The sequence below is a fragment of the Anastrepha obliqua genome, chromosome 6, assembly GCF_027943255.1.
Source record: "Anastrepha obliqua isolate idAnaObli1 chromosome 6, idAnaObli1_1.0, whole genome shotgun sequence".
Taxonomy (NCBI): Eukaryota; Metazoa; Arthropoda; class Insecta; order Diptera; family Tephritidae; genus Anastrepha; species Anastrepha obliqua.
In genome coordinates, this window is record NC_072897.1 from 78,460,239 (window position 1) to 78,478,058 (window position 17,820).

The window sequence follows — 17,820 nt, forward strand, 5'->3', positions numbered from 1 at the left end:
GAACCGACTCTCGTGGGAACATACCTGGAAAGACTATCACTTCAGCTTTCGATACATATTTCATTCTGTTAGAAAAATAAAATCTTGGATACAACAGAGATGTTTTATTCCTATCATATCATGTTCTACATTTTCCTCACATCTTACGTGTTATACAACATGCATTAGTAATAGTATAGTATTTATGGCAGATCAGAGTAAAATATACAAAATTTTGATAATAACTTATTCTGGTATTAAGAAATATATAAATTTCAATAATTTAATGACAATGGCATGAGCCGACTGTCGATTTAATTTTTGTGCAAAACAATTATCCGGTTTTTGGTTTTTAAAACCAGTTTAACTATTTTATGAAGTAATCTCTGTTTTTAGAGGCATATTTAATAAACAGCAAAAGTGTATCCCGATGATCATGTTTCCCATTGAGAATCTCAATCAGTTCCGAATCATTTAAGGTAAATTTTCCGAACAAAACTTTCCTCCTAATATTAGGCAACGCGCCAGGAAATGTGCTATGTTTTCAAACTCGCCAAAATTACACACTGAGCAAGTTTTATTTTCTGTATCAAACCTGTTGTTATTTAAAGTTAGCATGTCACCCTCTAGCCCTCATTAGCCACATGCTTGATTTTAAGTCATATTTTTCAAAATAAACCAGACTTTTGAACAGTCTAATTCCTTATATATCCTACTAGCAGAGAATGTTACTGCAATGAGAAGGAGCAAATGTTAAATGAGCTTTTTTCGAGTTCTAATTTATAGATTCATAATAAGGTCATTTCAAATTCAACTATCTTCACGAGTGGGGAATTGCAGATATTTACCACGCGAGTGACGCGAGTGGAGGGTTTCTATATTTACTTACCACGCTAGGACAAGAATTCAGATATTTTCTGCGTTTACCAAACTACTGAGGAAGTTCATAAGATTTTTCGGCACAGTACTAAGGAAATCGAAGCGAATAAATTTGCGATTAAGAAGGCCGCGCGGTATTTAGTTTGTGGTGCAGAAGCTAAAGTCGGCGGAATTATTCGTTTTGTTTTTTGGCACGTATATAATTCAGGTTCAAGTCCTGAAGTCATATTTTTTTTCTTGCACATTTTTTTTTACAATTCAAACCAGGAAAGTTTGGTAAAATTTTTGAGTTTATTTTAATTAAAATTTCTTTAAAATACTGTTTTTTTTTGTATTTTATAAATGGAAATTTCTTTTCGGTATAAAATAGTTCATACTGGATATGACCTGACTTTTATATAAATCAATCAAAACAGAAAATATGTACATATATCTATAATCTATTTCATCAAATCCAAATTATATTGATGAGAAAATATCATTCTAATATCCGTCCAGAAAGCCAAACGCGCATACACACATGCATATTCATATAATTACGCATACAAACTTTCAACTAACGCAGAATATGTGCATATAAAACTGCGAATCGAATAAATGAGTGATTTAGAAAAGATCATTAATAATTGTAGATTAGCGCAATCGTGAAAGACGTGTCGTATATGCAGTACATCGTCTCATATTTGACTCAGGTTCAAATCCTGTGCGCAGTTTTTTGTTCGATATTTTTATTTCATTTTTTATATTTGGTTTAATTGAAATTGATTTAAAATAGTGTATTCAGGTTTTTCTAATACCAGTTATTTAGAAATTTATTTAGAAATTTATTTTCTATATAACATTATTCATTTGAATTGATTTATATGTAAAACAGCCATAAAGTCAATCATATGAATATGCATTCCTATATTTAATCTCTTCAGTCAAATCTGAACTACTTACATACACATATTGATGAGAAAATATTCTAATATCCATGGATGCATCCAGAAAGCCAAACGCGCATACACGCATATGTATATAAATATATGCAAACCTTCAACGAACGCAAAATGTATGCATACAAAAAACAACAACTGCGACCGTCTTCTTGTCCGTCAGTGAAAAGATGGGATATGTATACCCTATGAGCAAAAAGAACCGGGAAGGTGATGTTTACTGTTTTCTTCGATTGCCAAGGCATAGTCCATGAGTACCTTCCATCGGGCCAGACAGTCAATAGAGAATATTATTTATCCGTTTTGAAACCTTAGAGAGATGCTGTGTGTTGCAAACCGCCGGAAATGTGAGCAAACAATTCTCAGATTTTGCATGATGATAACGCGCTCAAAGAGAATACAAATCGGCCCGTCGGGGGTGTTTGGAGGAGTGGGTTAAACGTTGGCACATGTGTGTTGCTTCAGACGGGTCATATTTTGAAGGAGATAATATAAATTTGCCTTACTTAACTCTGTTTTGTTTAATTTAAACATTCCCGGTACTTTCTGATCATAAGTACATATATGCGGCTTTGCGGACAGCAATGTGTGATTCGCTGGAAGTCGCATTAACTCGCGACTGTCGCACAGTTAGAAGACATATTTACATACATATAAGGGTGCATACATACAGTAGCGTGCAATAGTGAGCACATGTTGGGCGATTTAACTTTAAAGTCTCTGAAAAAATCTAAATGCACAACTTAATGAAATAAAACTTTCAGCATGTATTCGTTGCTTAATTCTTAAAATAACGGCTTAAAACAAAACAAAAAATACAAATGTAGGAATGAGAAGGATGCCATAATATAAAAAAGTACGTATTTACTCAGTTTTGCACGTCTGGCACTCATGGCTAAAAACTAATAAATTTTAATAGTTAATCCATAGGCCTTTAATTTTTGTTAGACTTTTAATGCGTTTGGGCATGCTTTCGACAAGATTCTCGATAAATGTGCGCGGAATTTGGTTCCACTCCTGCTCTACCCGGTCCCATAGCTCTGTCATGTTCTCAGGAGCCCTGCGATATTTTCCCAGCCGCTGTTTGGTTATTGCCCACAAATTTTAAATTGGATTTAGATCCGGGCTTTGTGCAGGCCAATCTATTACCTCAAAAATTTGTTGCGACAGCCATTCTTTAACAATTTTGGCGGTATGTTTGGGATCGCCGTCTTGTTGGAAGATAACTTCCTCTTCTGGGTAAGCGCTCTTATCAACAAATTCTGGCAAATTAGTCTGCAATATATGTAAGTAATCTTCTTTTTTCATAATACCATTAATATTAAGGAGTGGCCCGATGTGCCACCAAGTGAAGCAACCCCACACCATAAAATTACCACCGCCATGTTTAACAGTTGGCTTCACGTGATGCCTTTGGATCCTTTCTGTAGGTCGGCGCCACCAATAGCTTATTCCGTCGGACTGAAAACGATTAATTTTTACTTCATGCGACCAAATTACCCGTTTCCAGTCTTCAACATTCCAATTTCTGTATTTTCGAGCAAATGCTCGACGGGCCTTAATAGTTTTGAGCGATAACGCCGGCTTTTTCTTATTTACAGCTGATTTATACCCGATTCTATGGAATGCTCTACGCGCGGTCCACTCGCTGACGTTCTTATTTAACATTGCTGCAGCCTTCTTTGGTGTCACAAAACTGTTTTTGCGTACTTCTTGTACCATAAGGCGTGCGTCTGAGCCCGAAAGATGTTGTGGTCGACCTCCAACATTCGGTGCATGCGCTACATTTCTTCGTTTCTGTATATTAATAACTGTGCGTTGGCTAATATTTAATATTTCAGCAATTTTTCTTGAGGAATTTCCACTATTAGTCAAAACCACGACGCTGTTTTCGAGCTCCACACTTATTTTCTTCATAATTGATATTAATATTAATCAGAAAGCGATTGTCTAACTTCGTACACCTTTCTACTACTAATAACAAAAGTAAAACACAGTAACATGAAACAAAAACTATAACGGTATATAATTACAACTGTACTAAATGTTACAGCTCCTTTCGGTTTACATATATAAAACGTGCAAAACTGAGTAAATATGTACTTTTTTATATTATTGCCTCCTTCTCATTCCTACATTTGTATTTTTTGTTTTGTTTTAAGCCGTTATTTTAAGAATTAAGCAACGAATAAATGCTGAAAGTTTTGTTTCATTAAGTTGTGCATTTAGATTTTTTCAGAGACTTTAAAGTTAAATCGCCCAACATGTGCTCACTATTGCACGCTACTGTACATACGGAGCCGCGGCCACTCGACATGACAAAAATTTAAGATTTATCAAATATTGGCAAATAATTCCACGCGAAATATTCCAATATTGACTATTTTCGAATGGTCGCGAAAATTGGCATATGGGCGGCTCGTTTTATGAATGAAATTGAAATATGAGCTCTAACTTATGAATGAACTTTTTGTTTTTGTTCTAAATTGTCAGCGCCGTCGCTGATAGAATCATGGCCGCTGCAACTGCGTCTACGAATGTATTTTGTTTTTGTAGTCGCTAGGCTTAGATTTTAGCTTTGGGCGACATGCGCATGTGAGGTATGTGTTTTTGTTGTGTTCTAGAACATTTTAGAATGTGCGGTGGCAAAGCGGCCATGGCGTTGTGCTTGCTGTTGCTTTTGCGTCTATCAAAGTACATATCGTGTTTTTGTAAGTACAATATTAGGAATATCGACTGGTGAAAGACAAAAGTACACGGAAGCAAGAAGGGAACGCTGTGCTCGCGCATATACATATGCATGAATGTATGAACGTGCATGGATGTAGTAACATATGAATACAATTATTTTGTAGGAAGTTTAGAAGGCAAGTAGGTATATATGTATGTATGTATATATGCTAGGACATAATACATACATAGAGCAGAATTGTTTTTGCACTTGTTAGGAAGAAACTCGCTAGTGCGTATGTGTATTTGTCTTGTAAGAATGTGATGTGCTGTGACTTGTGTACATACATAAGTCAAGGTTATTTGGGCATACATGCATATGTACATATGTATGAAAGGAAGATGATGTTCTTGCGCTTGTGCATTATTGTTTTTCATATACAAATGTACATAGCTACATATGTATGTAAATGCTGTCGAATACATAAACTATAAATTGACATACAATATAAAATAAGTGTTGATTTATCTTAAACCGTTTTTTTTTCTTAATGCAAATACCTCCTATTGACATGTACATACATATTATGTATGTATATTGTCATATACCATCATTTATGTACATATAGAGTATACGTTCATTTATGAATGTATGTAATGAAAAACTTCATGAATTACTTTCAGAACTTTATTAAAATTAATTCGCGTCGCGTGCATGCCCAAAACCTTGGTTCACAACGCAGGCGCAGAAATAAACGCACTGCGTATTTATCCTCCCCATGTGACTCGGAATCAATTCTCGGCGCCAATTATTTTTTTTTTTAAATGTGTTTTTTTTTAATGTAATCGTAAAAAATTTTTAATAAATTTTATGTATCCGCTTATCATTTCAAAAGTAACAAAATGGTAAAAAAATAAGCAGTCGAAGAAATAAATGCACCGCCTATTTTTCCTCGCCACATGTTAGACTCGATTTCAATTCCCAGTGCAAACCTTTTTTTATTAATTTTTTTTTTTAAATTCGTTTTTTTTTTTAATGTAATTGAAAAAAAAAAATTATGTAATAAATTTTACGTATTCGCTTATTATTTCAAAAATACGAAAATAGTACAAATTTAATTGGTTTAATGTCGAGGTGAGAAATGTGTTGTGTGTTAAGGTGAAAGATGTGTGGTATTTCTAATTTTTGTGTGGGCAAAAGTCAGTGAGGTGTCTATAAACTCGGTGTGCTAAATGACCTTATTACAAATCTTTCAGATCTCAATTGTACTAAAAAAAGCTTACAGTAACATTTGCACCTTCTCATTGCATTAACATTCTCTGCTACTAGTGCTAAGTTTTTTTGGCAATACTGCTGTTTCCGTGGCGCCGCAATTTAATGGCGGATTCTTATAGAACTCGACAAAAGAAAACGAAATGACGAAGTAAAATTTTTTGATATCTCGCTTAGTTTTCAAGTAATTTAATGTTAAAGTTGTCTAATTTAGCGAAAAGTTGGTGTTGCCATACACCAGAAAGAAAACCGAAGTTCGTATGCAGAGATGTTCAGTAGAAGGTTCATTGTAAAACTACAGTATTTTATGCTCTAATTTTAAGTTGAGAAATAATTTTGAAAATAAAACATACAACTCATTCAAACTTAAAAACAATGATATTAAGCGTATCTCAAAAAATAATAAAGTAATGAAAATTAAATTAATTAAAACAGTATTTTTGCGTAGAACTCCTTTTCGCGTGGGCGGCCTTCGGCTGCGATTCAAAAAAATAACCCTCATCAGTCCAACTCCGGCTACACAATCCACAGTATTTTCGGGTAGAACTTCTTTCCGCGTGGGCGGCCTTCGGCCGCGCTTGAAAAAAGTAACCCTCATCAGTCCAACTCCGGCTACACAATCCACAGTATTTTTGCGTGGAACTCCTTTTCGTGTGGGAGGACTTCGGCCGCGCTTCAAGCAAATAACCCTCATAAGTCCAACTCCGGCTACGCAATCCACAGTAATTTTGGGTAGAACTTCTTTTCGCGCGGGCGGCCTTCGGCGGCGCTTCAAAAAAATAACCCTCATCAGTCCAACTCCGGCTACGCAATCCACAGTATTTTTGCGTAGAACTTCTTTCCGTGTTAAAACCATTGAACCCAAAATTAAAACATCATATGCGTGTATGTAGTAAGGAGGCACAATAACCCCCATCTCGAACATTAACACTAAACTTAAATACTTAATTTTTGTTCATATTTTTGTTTCATTTGCAGGCATCCGGCAACACCATACTGCTGTCATTCCAATCTTCTTCTTATTCGCGTTTAAAATTGGAAAGTGACTGTATGGACAAATGCATTTGCATTTTATTTTAATAAAAATAATTCGAATATAAGGATAAAAATAAGTAAAAAACACGCGTGTGAGTGTATATTTCGTGAATTTAAGTGAAGTGTTAAAAAATATATAGTGTAATGTGGCATATTATAGTGAAGTTCCAAAAGGCATTTTGAGACCTTTTTTATTCAATATCTCGAAAACTAAGCGAGGGGAGAATTTTACTCCATCATTTCGTTTTCTTTTGTCGAGTTCTATAAGAATCCGTCATCAGATTGCGGCGCCACGGAAACAATTGAATCCCCGTTTTTTTGAACGTATACATACCTACACCGTTGCCTGGTTGTGGTTCCTTAAAAGCAATTTTGGTTGGGATACGCAATAATGTCTATTGGGCAATTTTTGGCAAACTATAATGTCTTTATTAATGAAACTTGGTGGAGATGTTAGTGAGGTTTTAAGGAACACTCTTTATAACTCCAAATTATTCGGGAAATAATAATTTTGTAATTATTTGCCTTCAAAATGCCCTCGGGAACTTCACTAATATATAATTTGGCACATTACACTATATATTTTTTTACACTTCACTAAATATACACTTATATTCGAATTATTTTCATTAAAATTAAATGCAAATGCATTTGTCCATACAATCAATTAACAATTTTAAACGCGAATAAGAAGATTGGAATGACAACAGTATGGTGTGCCGGATGCCTGCAAATGAAAACAAAAATAAGCTCAAAGATTCCGTTACATACATACATACATACATACAACCCGACCTAATAAAAGTGTGTTAATGAAGTACTTCAGTTTAGTGTTAATGATGGGGATGGGGGTTATTGTGCCTCCTTTTACACACACGCATATGACGCTCCAATCTTGGGTTTTATGGTTTTAACACGGAAAGGAGTTCCACGCAAAAATACTTTGGATTGCGTAGCTGGAGTTGGACTGATGAGGGTTACTTTTTTCAAGCGCGGCCTAAGGCCGCCCACGCGAAAAGGAGTTCCACGCAAAAATACTGTGGATTGCGTAGCCGGAGTTGGACTGATGAGGGTTATTTTTGTGAAGCGCCGCCGAAGACCGCTCACGCGAAAAGGAGTTCCACGCAAAAATACTGTGGATTGCGTAGCCGGAGTTGGACTGATGAGGGTTACTTTGGCTGGAATTTAGAACAATGCCGATCTTGGAATTTCTGGCAAACTATAATGTTTTTTTTAATGAAACTTGGTGTTACGCCAAATGGCTTAGAATTTTAATTACTGATTTAATTTTATATATTTAATTTAATTTTAATCATTATTATTAGAATTTGTTAAATTCCATAATTTCTCGTAACGTTTCAAATTAAGTTTACTGTTTTCTAAAAATACTGTTCAATTTTCGTACATAAAAATAGCACTATATATGTATAAACACCTATATTACATAAACGCAACAGAGCAATACATATTTACTATAATTACATAAATATGAACTTAATCCGTTAGGCTAAAACATTATAAAAACTTGAATTCTGAAATAAACAAATCACTTGTAAAGTTACCACCGAACGCGTTCGCATTTTATTTAACAGGCAATTGTTGTGTTCGCGCATCCTTCCCACGTAAAATAATTTATCATCTCAAAAAAGCTTGAGATTTTTCATGGCGCCCGAGCAGGGACTAAGTGCGTGAAAACATAATTATAAAATTAAACATATTAATCCGCTTGTGAAAAAAAAAAAAAAAAAATAATAATAAATTGGTGAACATAATCGGAAATTATTTCCAAATACACAAAACAATAAACACATAAAAACAATAAGTGCTGTAATTAGTAACAACAATTGCCTGCGCGTTTATATTTTTGCAAGTCCGTTTTCGCGACGTGACAAAAACAAACAAACAAACATAAAAACCACCCTCACTAAAAAAGGTTCAGTGACTAAATTAAAAACAATAAAAAGTACATAGGTACAATACATAGTGTATATTTGTGGAGAGAAGCGGTATCAGCGGCAATACAGTGTCCCGTTTATGGAATGGGACACAGTGAAAAAAAATTCTTAAATTATAATAATATTAAACCAATATACAACACATAAAATTAAAAGCAAGAAACACATTAACATAAAACAATAAATAATTAAATAGTGGCGGTGAAAAGGCGTGCCAAATTATCATTTGTGCTTAGGTAAAAAAAAAAAAAAAGAATAAACTAAAATACACAGTGCACAGCTAAAACAGTGCGGTACTTATATGATATATAAATGTTCTCGGCCAAACATAAGGCAATTTTATAAAAAAAAAAAAAAAACAGTGGAATTCACCGCTGCTCATTTGCAGTTCGTCGCCATCGTCAATATCAGTTACTGCTACCCGCCGCTGCTCTCATCGCTGTAACCGTCGCTGCTACTCTGGTCACTGCTGCTGCCGTCATCGCCCGCTGTCGCTGCAATTCCTACCGCTGGGTCTGTCGCCGCCAGGAATGACCTGCACCTGCATCCTTTGCAAAAGGAAAGTCAAGGCTTCCAATAAGCCTATACAGGTAACAAGTGCAATAAATTGAAAGTTGTGGTTGTTGTTGATAAACACTCTCAATTTTTTGCATCACCCTTTCACTTTCTTGCATATACATATACATACATATATATGTACACACTCCCATATGTGTACATGTACCATATATACAATCATCTAAACAAATATACGTATATAAAACTCCGCGAAAGTGAAACAAGGGTACGTTGGGATTTGATAATAAAGGGTGTGACCTTAAATGCGAAATCGTCAATAAATTTAAAAAACAAAATTAAATAAATTGAATACCTTTTTTTTCGAACAATAAGTTCAATTAAATTAAAATTATTATAAAGTTAAATAAATTTTTCGTAAATACGGATTATTTACAAGGAAATAATTTAAACAAAAATCGATTTTTCGCAAATCTGTTGAACAATTTTCGTAGTGTTGTGCTACTGCTTGCTCATCCTTTCGTGGCCTGACCACAGCCTTGTCCAACAGCTATTTTTCGTTTTTCTGATTGAGATTTGTGCAGGCTATTCAGCCATCTTTTCGTTTTCGTTTTTTCAGCCACAAACTCTCACAGATATTTTTTCGTTTCTGTGGACATTGAGCAAATTTTTCGGAAGTTTAAATAATTTAACTCAAAATGAGCAAGCCAAAGACAGCAGTTCCAAGTCTCTCTCCAAGTAAGGAGATTATGGAATTGAAATCACTAAAGCGCCAGCGAACTGTTGCGAAAAATAGTATAGTGCGCATAAAAACGGGTCTCCTCGATAAAACAATGTCGTTAGATCCAATTGAATTGGAGTGTCGACTGGACATTTTGAACTCTCATAGCGATAAGCTTATGAAGTGTCAGTCGAAAATTGAAGAAATCGACGAGGAAGACATAGCCCGTGGGGAGTTAGAGGACCTAATAGTGGAAACTAAGTCCGTTATAAAATCTATTCTGGCGAGAAATAAATCGTCAATAGCCGAAACATCATTTGTTGCACCTCACAGCTCGCGACTACCGAAAATGTCGCTACCGAAATTTAAAGGGGAATATTCAGAATTTAAAAATTTTATGAGTCTGTTCGAGAGTTTGGTGCACAACGATCCTACAATCCCAGAAATTGAGAAATTTAATCACTTGGTTAACTGTCTGTCAGGTGAAGCTTTGGGAACGGTAAAGGCCTTCCAAATGTCGGACGAAAATTATTCGAAGGCGTTGGCTAGTCTCAAAAAAGTTTATGACAATAAATGCTTAATATTTTTCGACACAATTTCCAAACTTTTTGAACTGCCAACCATCCCAAAGCCATCTGCGCTTTCATTGCGCACAATGATTGATACAGTGTCGGCTGTTTACGACTCGTTGCTGTCGTTAGGTGACGAGAAAAACATCACAAACGCTATCATAATTCATCTGGTAATGTCAAAAGTTGACACCGTTACTCGGTCAAAGTGGGAGGAACAGTTGGATTATGATAAGCTGCCATTATGGCGTAAGTGTGAGGCAGCATTAAATAAACGCTACCAACATTTATCTGCCGATGAAGCCTCAACGTCGAGGCTCAAGCCGTCAAGCAGTCACAGCATTCAGAAACCCCACCTTCATGCGGGAAGGACGAAAGCTGCCTTAGTGACTTCAAATATAAAACAGCCGGTGTGTCCGCACTGTAAATCAAATGATCATAGTATACCCGCGTGTCCTACTTTTAAAACTCTCTCTGCTCAGCAGCGATTTGAGTTTGCTAAATCAGTCCCCTTATGCATAAATTGTTTGCGCAAGGGGCACTCAGTTTCAAAGTGCAAAGCGGATCGGTGTCGTGTTTGCAACCGTTCGCATCACACATTGCTGCACCAGTACCCTGTATCCTTTGCAACTGCACCACAACTTTCGACCTCGCATGCCATGCACACGACGAGTACGCCAGATCGGGTTATGTTGGCTACAGCCGTAGTCAACGTAAAAGGTAGCTCCGGAGAGTACCTTGCTGCACGAGCCTTGCTGGATTCTGGATCTCAGGTGAATTTCATGACAGAGGATTTGGCGCAGAAATTACGAATTCGTCGCGAAAGTACGACCTTAAATATTATCGGCATCGGAAATGCAACCAAAAAAGTAAGGACGAAATTAAATACGTTTGTAAAATCGCGGGTCAATAATTATGAGTTTTCGGCACAGTTTTGGATAATGCGATCCATTTCAGCCAGCCATCCAGATCGTAACGTAAATATTAATGGCTGGAAAATTCCTAAAAACATTAGCTTAGCGGACCCAGAATTTTATAAGGCTCAAAAGGTAGATCTTTTGTTAGGTGCTGAAACATTTTTCGAGCTTTTAGCTGTAGGCCAGATCAAGGCCAGCCCCAATCACCCAACATTGCAAAAGACACTTTTAGGCTGGGTTGTGTCTGGCAAATACGCCTCCAACCAACGTCCTCCTCCCACAGTCAGTAGCACATTATGCCATACTGAACAAGATCTAGCAAATATAGATTCCATTGTCCAAAGGTTCTGGGCGATGGAAGAAATACCTTCAGGGGCTAGTTCGACAAAATTCACACCTGAACAAATAGTGTGAAAAATTTTTCGTAAAAACTACTAAAGTTTTGCCTTCAGGAAGGCTTCAAGTAAGACTGCCTTTCAAAGATGACCGTAAGTTACTCGGTAATTCCTATGAAACCGCGTCTCGGCGGTTTCAGGCCCTGGAGAGAAAGACCTTGAAAGATCCAGAACTTCGTCAAATGTATCTGGACTTCATGAATGAATACATCGAATTGGGTCACATGAGCCCAACAAATAATAAGATCCCGAGTGAGCCACTCTACTTCATTCCGCATCAATGCGTTCTTCGGCCTGAAAGTACGACGACTAAATTACGTGTTGTTTTCGACGCATCAAGTCGTACCTCTTCTCAAATTGCGTTGAATGAAATCTTGATGGTTGGGCCGACCATTCAAGAAGAGCTGTATTCAACACTTCTTCGTTTTCGCTTGCATAAATATGCATTTACGGCGGACATTACTAAAATGTACCGCCAAATTCTCATGCACGAAGAAGACAAAAACTTTCAGCTTGTAGTGTGGAGACGGCATCCATCTGAGCCACTTCAAATCTTTCGACTTAACACCGTAACATACGGCACTGCGCCTGCTCCATTTCTCGCTACACGGTGTTTACAAATGCTCAGCGATGCCAATACACATATGTATCCACTCGGCTCAAAGGCAATAAAAAGAGATTTTTATGTAGACGACCTGCTTACAGGATCCGATAATTTCGAATCTCTAGATCTTATTAGAAGTGAGGTAGTTAAAATATTAAACTCGGCAGGATTCAATTTATCTAAGTGGTTTTCAAATCACCCATCATTTTTCGATTGTGAGAGTTCTGAGAAGGCCTTAAACTTCAATCACACAGACTCCACAAAAACACTTGGAATCCATTGGTTGCCGAAGGAAGATTTGTTTCGGTTTGTCTTAAATGACAACTTTACCAGTTTACGAGCCACTAAGCGAAACATATTATCAGTTTCGGCTCGTCTTTTCGATCCTCTTGGTTTACTTGCCCCACTAGTTACCAAAGCAAAAATCTTATTGCAAGAGCTTTGGCTGCAAAAACTAGATTGGGATGAGTCGATTCCATTGCACCTCGACACCAGCTGGGAAAATTTCAAAGCCAATCTACTGCAGCTACCATCAATAAGCATTCCTCGGTTTGTACACACCGAGTCGAGTGCAAGCTGCCAAATTCATGGCTTTGCCGACGCCTCAATACGAGCGTATGGCTGCTGTATATACATACGTAGCCATTCGGCTGGTGGAACGAAATGTACGCTGCTTACTGCAAAGTCTAGAGTGGCTCCGCTGAAGACTAAATCTCTTCCGCGTCTAGAGCTCTCGGCAGCCCACTTGCTGGCCAAATTATGGTCACGAATAGCGCCAATGTTGAGTCGGCCAATTGAAAATATAAACTTCTGGACAGACTCCGAAATTGTTTTGCATTGGATCAAAACACATCCATCTGTACTACAGACCTTTGTTGCAAACAGAGTGTCCGAAATCCAAGAGTTGACGGATAAAGCTACTTGGCGACATGTGCCAACTAAGCAAAATCCCGCGGATCAAGTGTCTCGGGGTTGTAACGTGGACGAATTGAATAATTCTATCTGGTTTAGCGGTCCACAGTTCCTCCTAGAAGACCCTGCGTTATGGCCAACAAACACCCACTTCCAGCTCTCTCCAGGAGACGAAGCATTAGAGAAGAAACGGAACGCAACAGTTTTAGTTGTTCAAGCAAATGAATCGCATCCAATTATGGAACTCACCAAAAGAGTATCTTCTCATCAAAAACTGCTTCGTATTGTCGCTTACATATTAAGATGGATAAAACGCATTAGAAACCCATCTGCGACATTCACACAAATGCTGACGGCTGAGGATATTAAATTAAGTTTCCTCAAAGTCATTCAGGTGGTTCAACATGTTGAATATGGTGAAGAAATTATGAAACTCACCAAAGGTACCACCCTACCCTCAAGTTTGCAAAAACTTAATCCATTTTTGCACAACTACTCGGAATTGTCGCTGTCGTTTAATTTACTCCGAGTAGGAGGCCGCCTATTAAATGCGCCTCTCCGATATGATGCCAAGTTCCCACTGCTCTTAAGCAAGAACTCGCACTTCGTTACCACATACTTACGGTACCTACATTTTCGAAATCACCATGCTGGAGCAAAGGCATTGGTAGCGCTTCTCCGAGACCGCATTTGGCTGGTCAATGCTCGAGAAGCTTGTAGTCGTACCGTTCGAAACTGCACACACTGCTTTCATTATAAGCCGAAGCTGCAAACCCAAATAATGGGAAATTTGCCTGCCGATAGGCTTCGTGCACTACGACCCTTTCTAATATGTGGAGTAGATTTTTGTGGTCCCGTATATACTACATTAAAAATACGTGGTAGACCCCCAGTAAAAACATATATCGCAGTGTTCGTTTGTTTCACTTCAAAGGCAGTACATTTAGAACTAGTAACAGACTTGTCTTCTAATTGTTTTATTTTCGCCCTAAAAAGGTTCATTGGACGCCGAGGAATGCCGCGGAAAATATACAGCGACAACGCCACCAACTTCGTCGGCGCCGATCGCAAGCTTCGCGAGCTGAGGGATGCTTTCGAGGCCCAACAACCGGAAGTACAGAAGTACGCAACGGACGAAGGATTCACCTTCGCCTTTATACCACCCAGGGCACCGCACTTCGGCGGGTTATGGCAGGCGGCAGTGCAGTCCGCCAAACACCTTCTCGTGCGCGCAATCAGCAACGCGCTGCTCACCGCCGAAGAACTACAGACGCTGCTCGTCGAGGTCGAGGCCGTACTCAACTCGCGACCCCTGGTACCACTGAGTCAGGACCCGAACGATGGAGAGGCCCTAACACCAGCGCACCTACTAGTTGGGTGCCCCCTTCGAGCGCTGCCACCAGCCCAAGTATCGATGGACCCAATGCGTTGCTGCGACAGATGGCAACTTGTCTGTTGTCTCAAGCAACAGTTTTGGCGACTGTGGTCCAGGAACTACCTGTTGGGTCTTCAACAGAGGAACAAGTGGTTGCATCCGAAGCGCAACCTCGAGCTGAACGACCTCGTCCTGGTTCAGGAAGACAACACACCACCGCAGCAATGGGTGCTCGGCCGCGTCGCCGCAACCGTAACAGGGCAAGACGACAAAGTCCGCGTAGCAGACGTGGCAACCAAAGCGGGCGTAATTAAACACCCCGTTCACAAGCTCGCCGTACTGCCATTAGACGTTGAAGGACCATGAGCCTTTCAAGGTGGCCGGTGTTACGCCAAATGGCTTAGAATTTTAATTACTAATTTAATTTTATATATTTAATTTAATTTTATATATTTAATTTAATTTTATATATTTAATTTAATTTTAATCATTATTATTAGAATTTGTTAAATTCCATAATTTCTCGTATCGTTTCAAATTAAGTTTACTGTTTTCTAAAAATACTGTTCAATTTTCGTACATAAAAATAGCACTATATATGTATAAACACCTATATTACATAAACGCAACAGAGCAATACATATTTACTATAATTACATAAATATGAACTTAATCCGTTAGGCTAAAACATTATAAAAACTTGAATTCTGAAATAAACAAATCACTTGTAAAGTTACCACCGAACGCGTTCGCATTTTATTTAACAGGCAATTGTTGTGTTCGCGCATCCTTCCCACGTAAAATAATTTCTCTTAAAAACGCTTAAGATTTTTCACTTGGTGGAGATGTTAGTGAGGTGTTAAGGAACACTCTTTATAACTTTAAATTAATCGGGAAATAATAATTTTTTAATTATTTAAATTCAAAATGCCCTTGGGAACATCAGTATAATTTGCCACATTACACTCTATATTTTTTAACATTTCACTATAAATCATGCTAATATTCTAATTATATCTATTAAAATTAAATGCAAATTCATTTGCCTATGCAATCACATTCCAATTTTAAGCGCGAACAAGAAGAAGATTGGAATTACAACAGTATGGTGTTGCCGGATGCCTGCAAATGAAAACAAAAACTAAGTACTTGAGTTTAGTTAATGATGGGAATGGGGGTTATTGTGCCTGCTTACTACATACACGCATATGACGTTTTAATTTTGGGTTCAATGGTTTTAACACGGAAAAGAGTTCTACGCAAAAATACTGTGGATTGCGTAGCCGGAGTTGGACTGATGAGGGTTATTTTTTTGAAGTGCGGCCGAAGGCCGCCCACGCGAAAAAGAGTTCTACGCAAAAATACTGTGGATTGCGTAGCCGGAGTTGGACTGATGAGGGTTATTTTTTTGAAGCGCGGACGAAGGCCGCCCACGCGAAAAGGAGTTCTACGCAAAAATACTGTGGATTGCGTAGCCGGAGTAGGACTGATGAGGGTTATTTTTATGAACTACGCGATAAAGAGTTCCACGCAAAAATACTGTGTTAATTAATTTAATTTAATTTTAATTACTTTATTATTTTTTGTGATACGCTTAATATCATTGTTTTTAAGTTTAAATGAGTTGTATGTTTTTATTTTCAAAATTATTTCTCAACTTCAAATTACAGCAAAAAATACTGCAGTTTTACAATGAACCTTCCACTGAACATCCATGCGTGCGAACTTCGTTTTCATTTCTGGTGTATGGCAACACCAACTTTTCGCTAAATTATAGAACTTTAACATTAAATTACTTAAAAACTATAAGCCTCCGGCAGGTTCTGTTTTCAGTTTTAAGATGGGGATACACCCCTCTATCACCCCCTTTTTACCGTTTTTTCCAAAGCGATCGGCATTATACTAAATTCTAGCCGTTACTTTTTTCAAGCGCGGCCGAAGGCCGCCCACGCGAAAAGAAGTTCTACCCAAAAATACTGTGGATTGCGTAGCCAGAGTTGGACTGATGAAGGTTAATTTTTTGAAGCGAGGCCGAAGGCCGCCCATGCGAAAATAATTCTATGCAAAAATTCTAAAAAATTTACAATAATATTTCTCAATTTTAAATTACAGCAAAAAATACTGCAATTTTACAATCAACGCTCCACTGAACATCTCTGCATACGAACTTCGTTTTTATTTCAGGTCTATGGCAACACCAACTTTTCGCTAAATTACACAACTTTAACATTAAATTACTTAAAAACTATAAGATTCCGGCGGGTGCGCTTTTCAGTTTTAAGATAAGGATACACCCCTCTATCAGCTTCTTTTAACCATTTTTCAAAGCAATAGACATTTTACTAAATATTTCCAGCAATTTTGCATCTTCTATCTAGTTCGTTATTGTATGTTATCTATTATCTATTAGCGAGATGACAATGATTTTACTAAATAAGTTCTTTAAATCTTTAATCCTGAAGACTTCGTTCCTGTGGCAGCCGATTTTCTCAGTACATAAACAAAATTCTGTGCGTATACCTAAGGAACAGTTCTCAAGTAAACAAATCATTTATTTTTCCTCATTATAGCACCGTAATTACATATTTGTCATTGGTATACCATCACTCACTTCATCGCCTTTAGCTAAAGAATAATCATAGAATCATATAACAACAGCATAAATATCAGTTACTTTATTGCACAACAGCCTACAAAAATATTTGCGATTGTAACCAAATCCTATCCATGTGATTGCTACTGCCAATGTAATACGCAATCCTTCATAGTTCACCATTATTTTTATATTTCGTACATGACCTGAAAGTGAACATAATCGCAGCCAAACGCACACATCAAAGAACTAAATCATCTTATAGACAAAAACCTTTGTCCAACATATATAATTTTCAGCAAATGAGAGCGATAGAGATAACAGAAATATTCGCCTATTTGACAGGAAAGATTAGATTAAAAAAAAACTAATGTTAATTTATCACGTTACTCACAACTTTTTTCTGCATTGAATCTCACTTTAAATTAACAAACTGGTACGTCCCTCACACAGTTACCCCGCAAAACTGAAATTGTGAATGGTAAAGAC

At 37.4% G+C, this 17,820-nt stretch overlaps 2 protein-coding genes across 2 annotated transcripts in view; one reads left to right on the forward strand and one right to left on the reverse strand.

Moving 5' to 3' along the window:
- The window catches only part of LOC129249814 (polyamine-transporting ATPase 13A3), a 226,877-nt gene extending 209,057 nt beyond the window's left edge, over positions 1-17,820 (reverse strand). The window contains exon 1 of the mRNA XM_054889464.1: positions 17,726-17,820. The gene's annotated coding sequence lies outside the window, so the exon portion shown is untranslated. The remainder of the gene's footprint in view (positions 1-17,725) is intronic.
- On the forward strand, positions 9,944-11,866 carry LOC129250783 (uncharacterized). Its single transcript, XM_054890379.1, has one exon. The coding sequence runs from the start codon at positions 9,944-9,946 to the stop codon at positions 11,864-11,866; it is 1,923 nt and encodes a 640-aa protein (XP_054746354.1).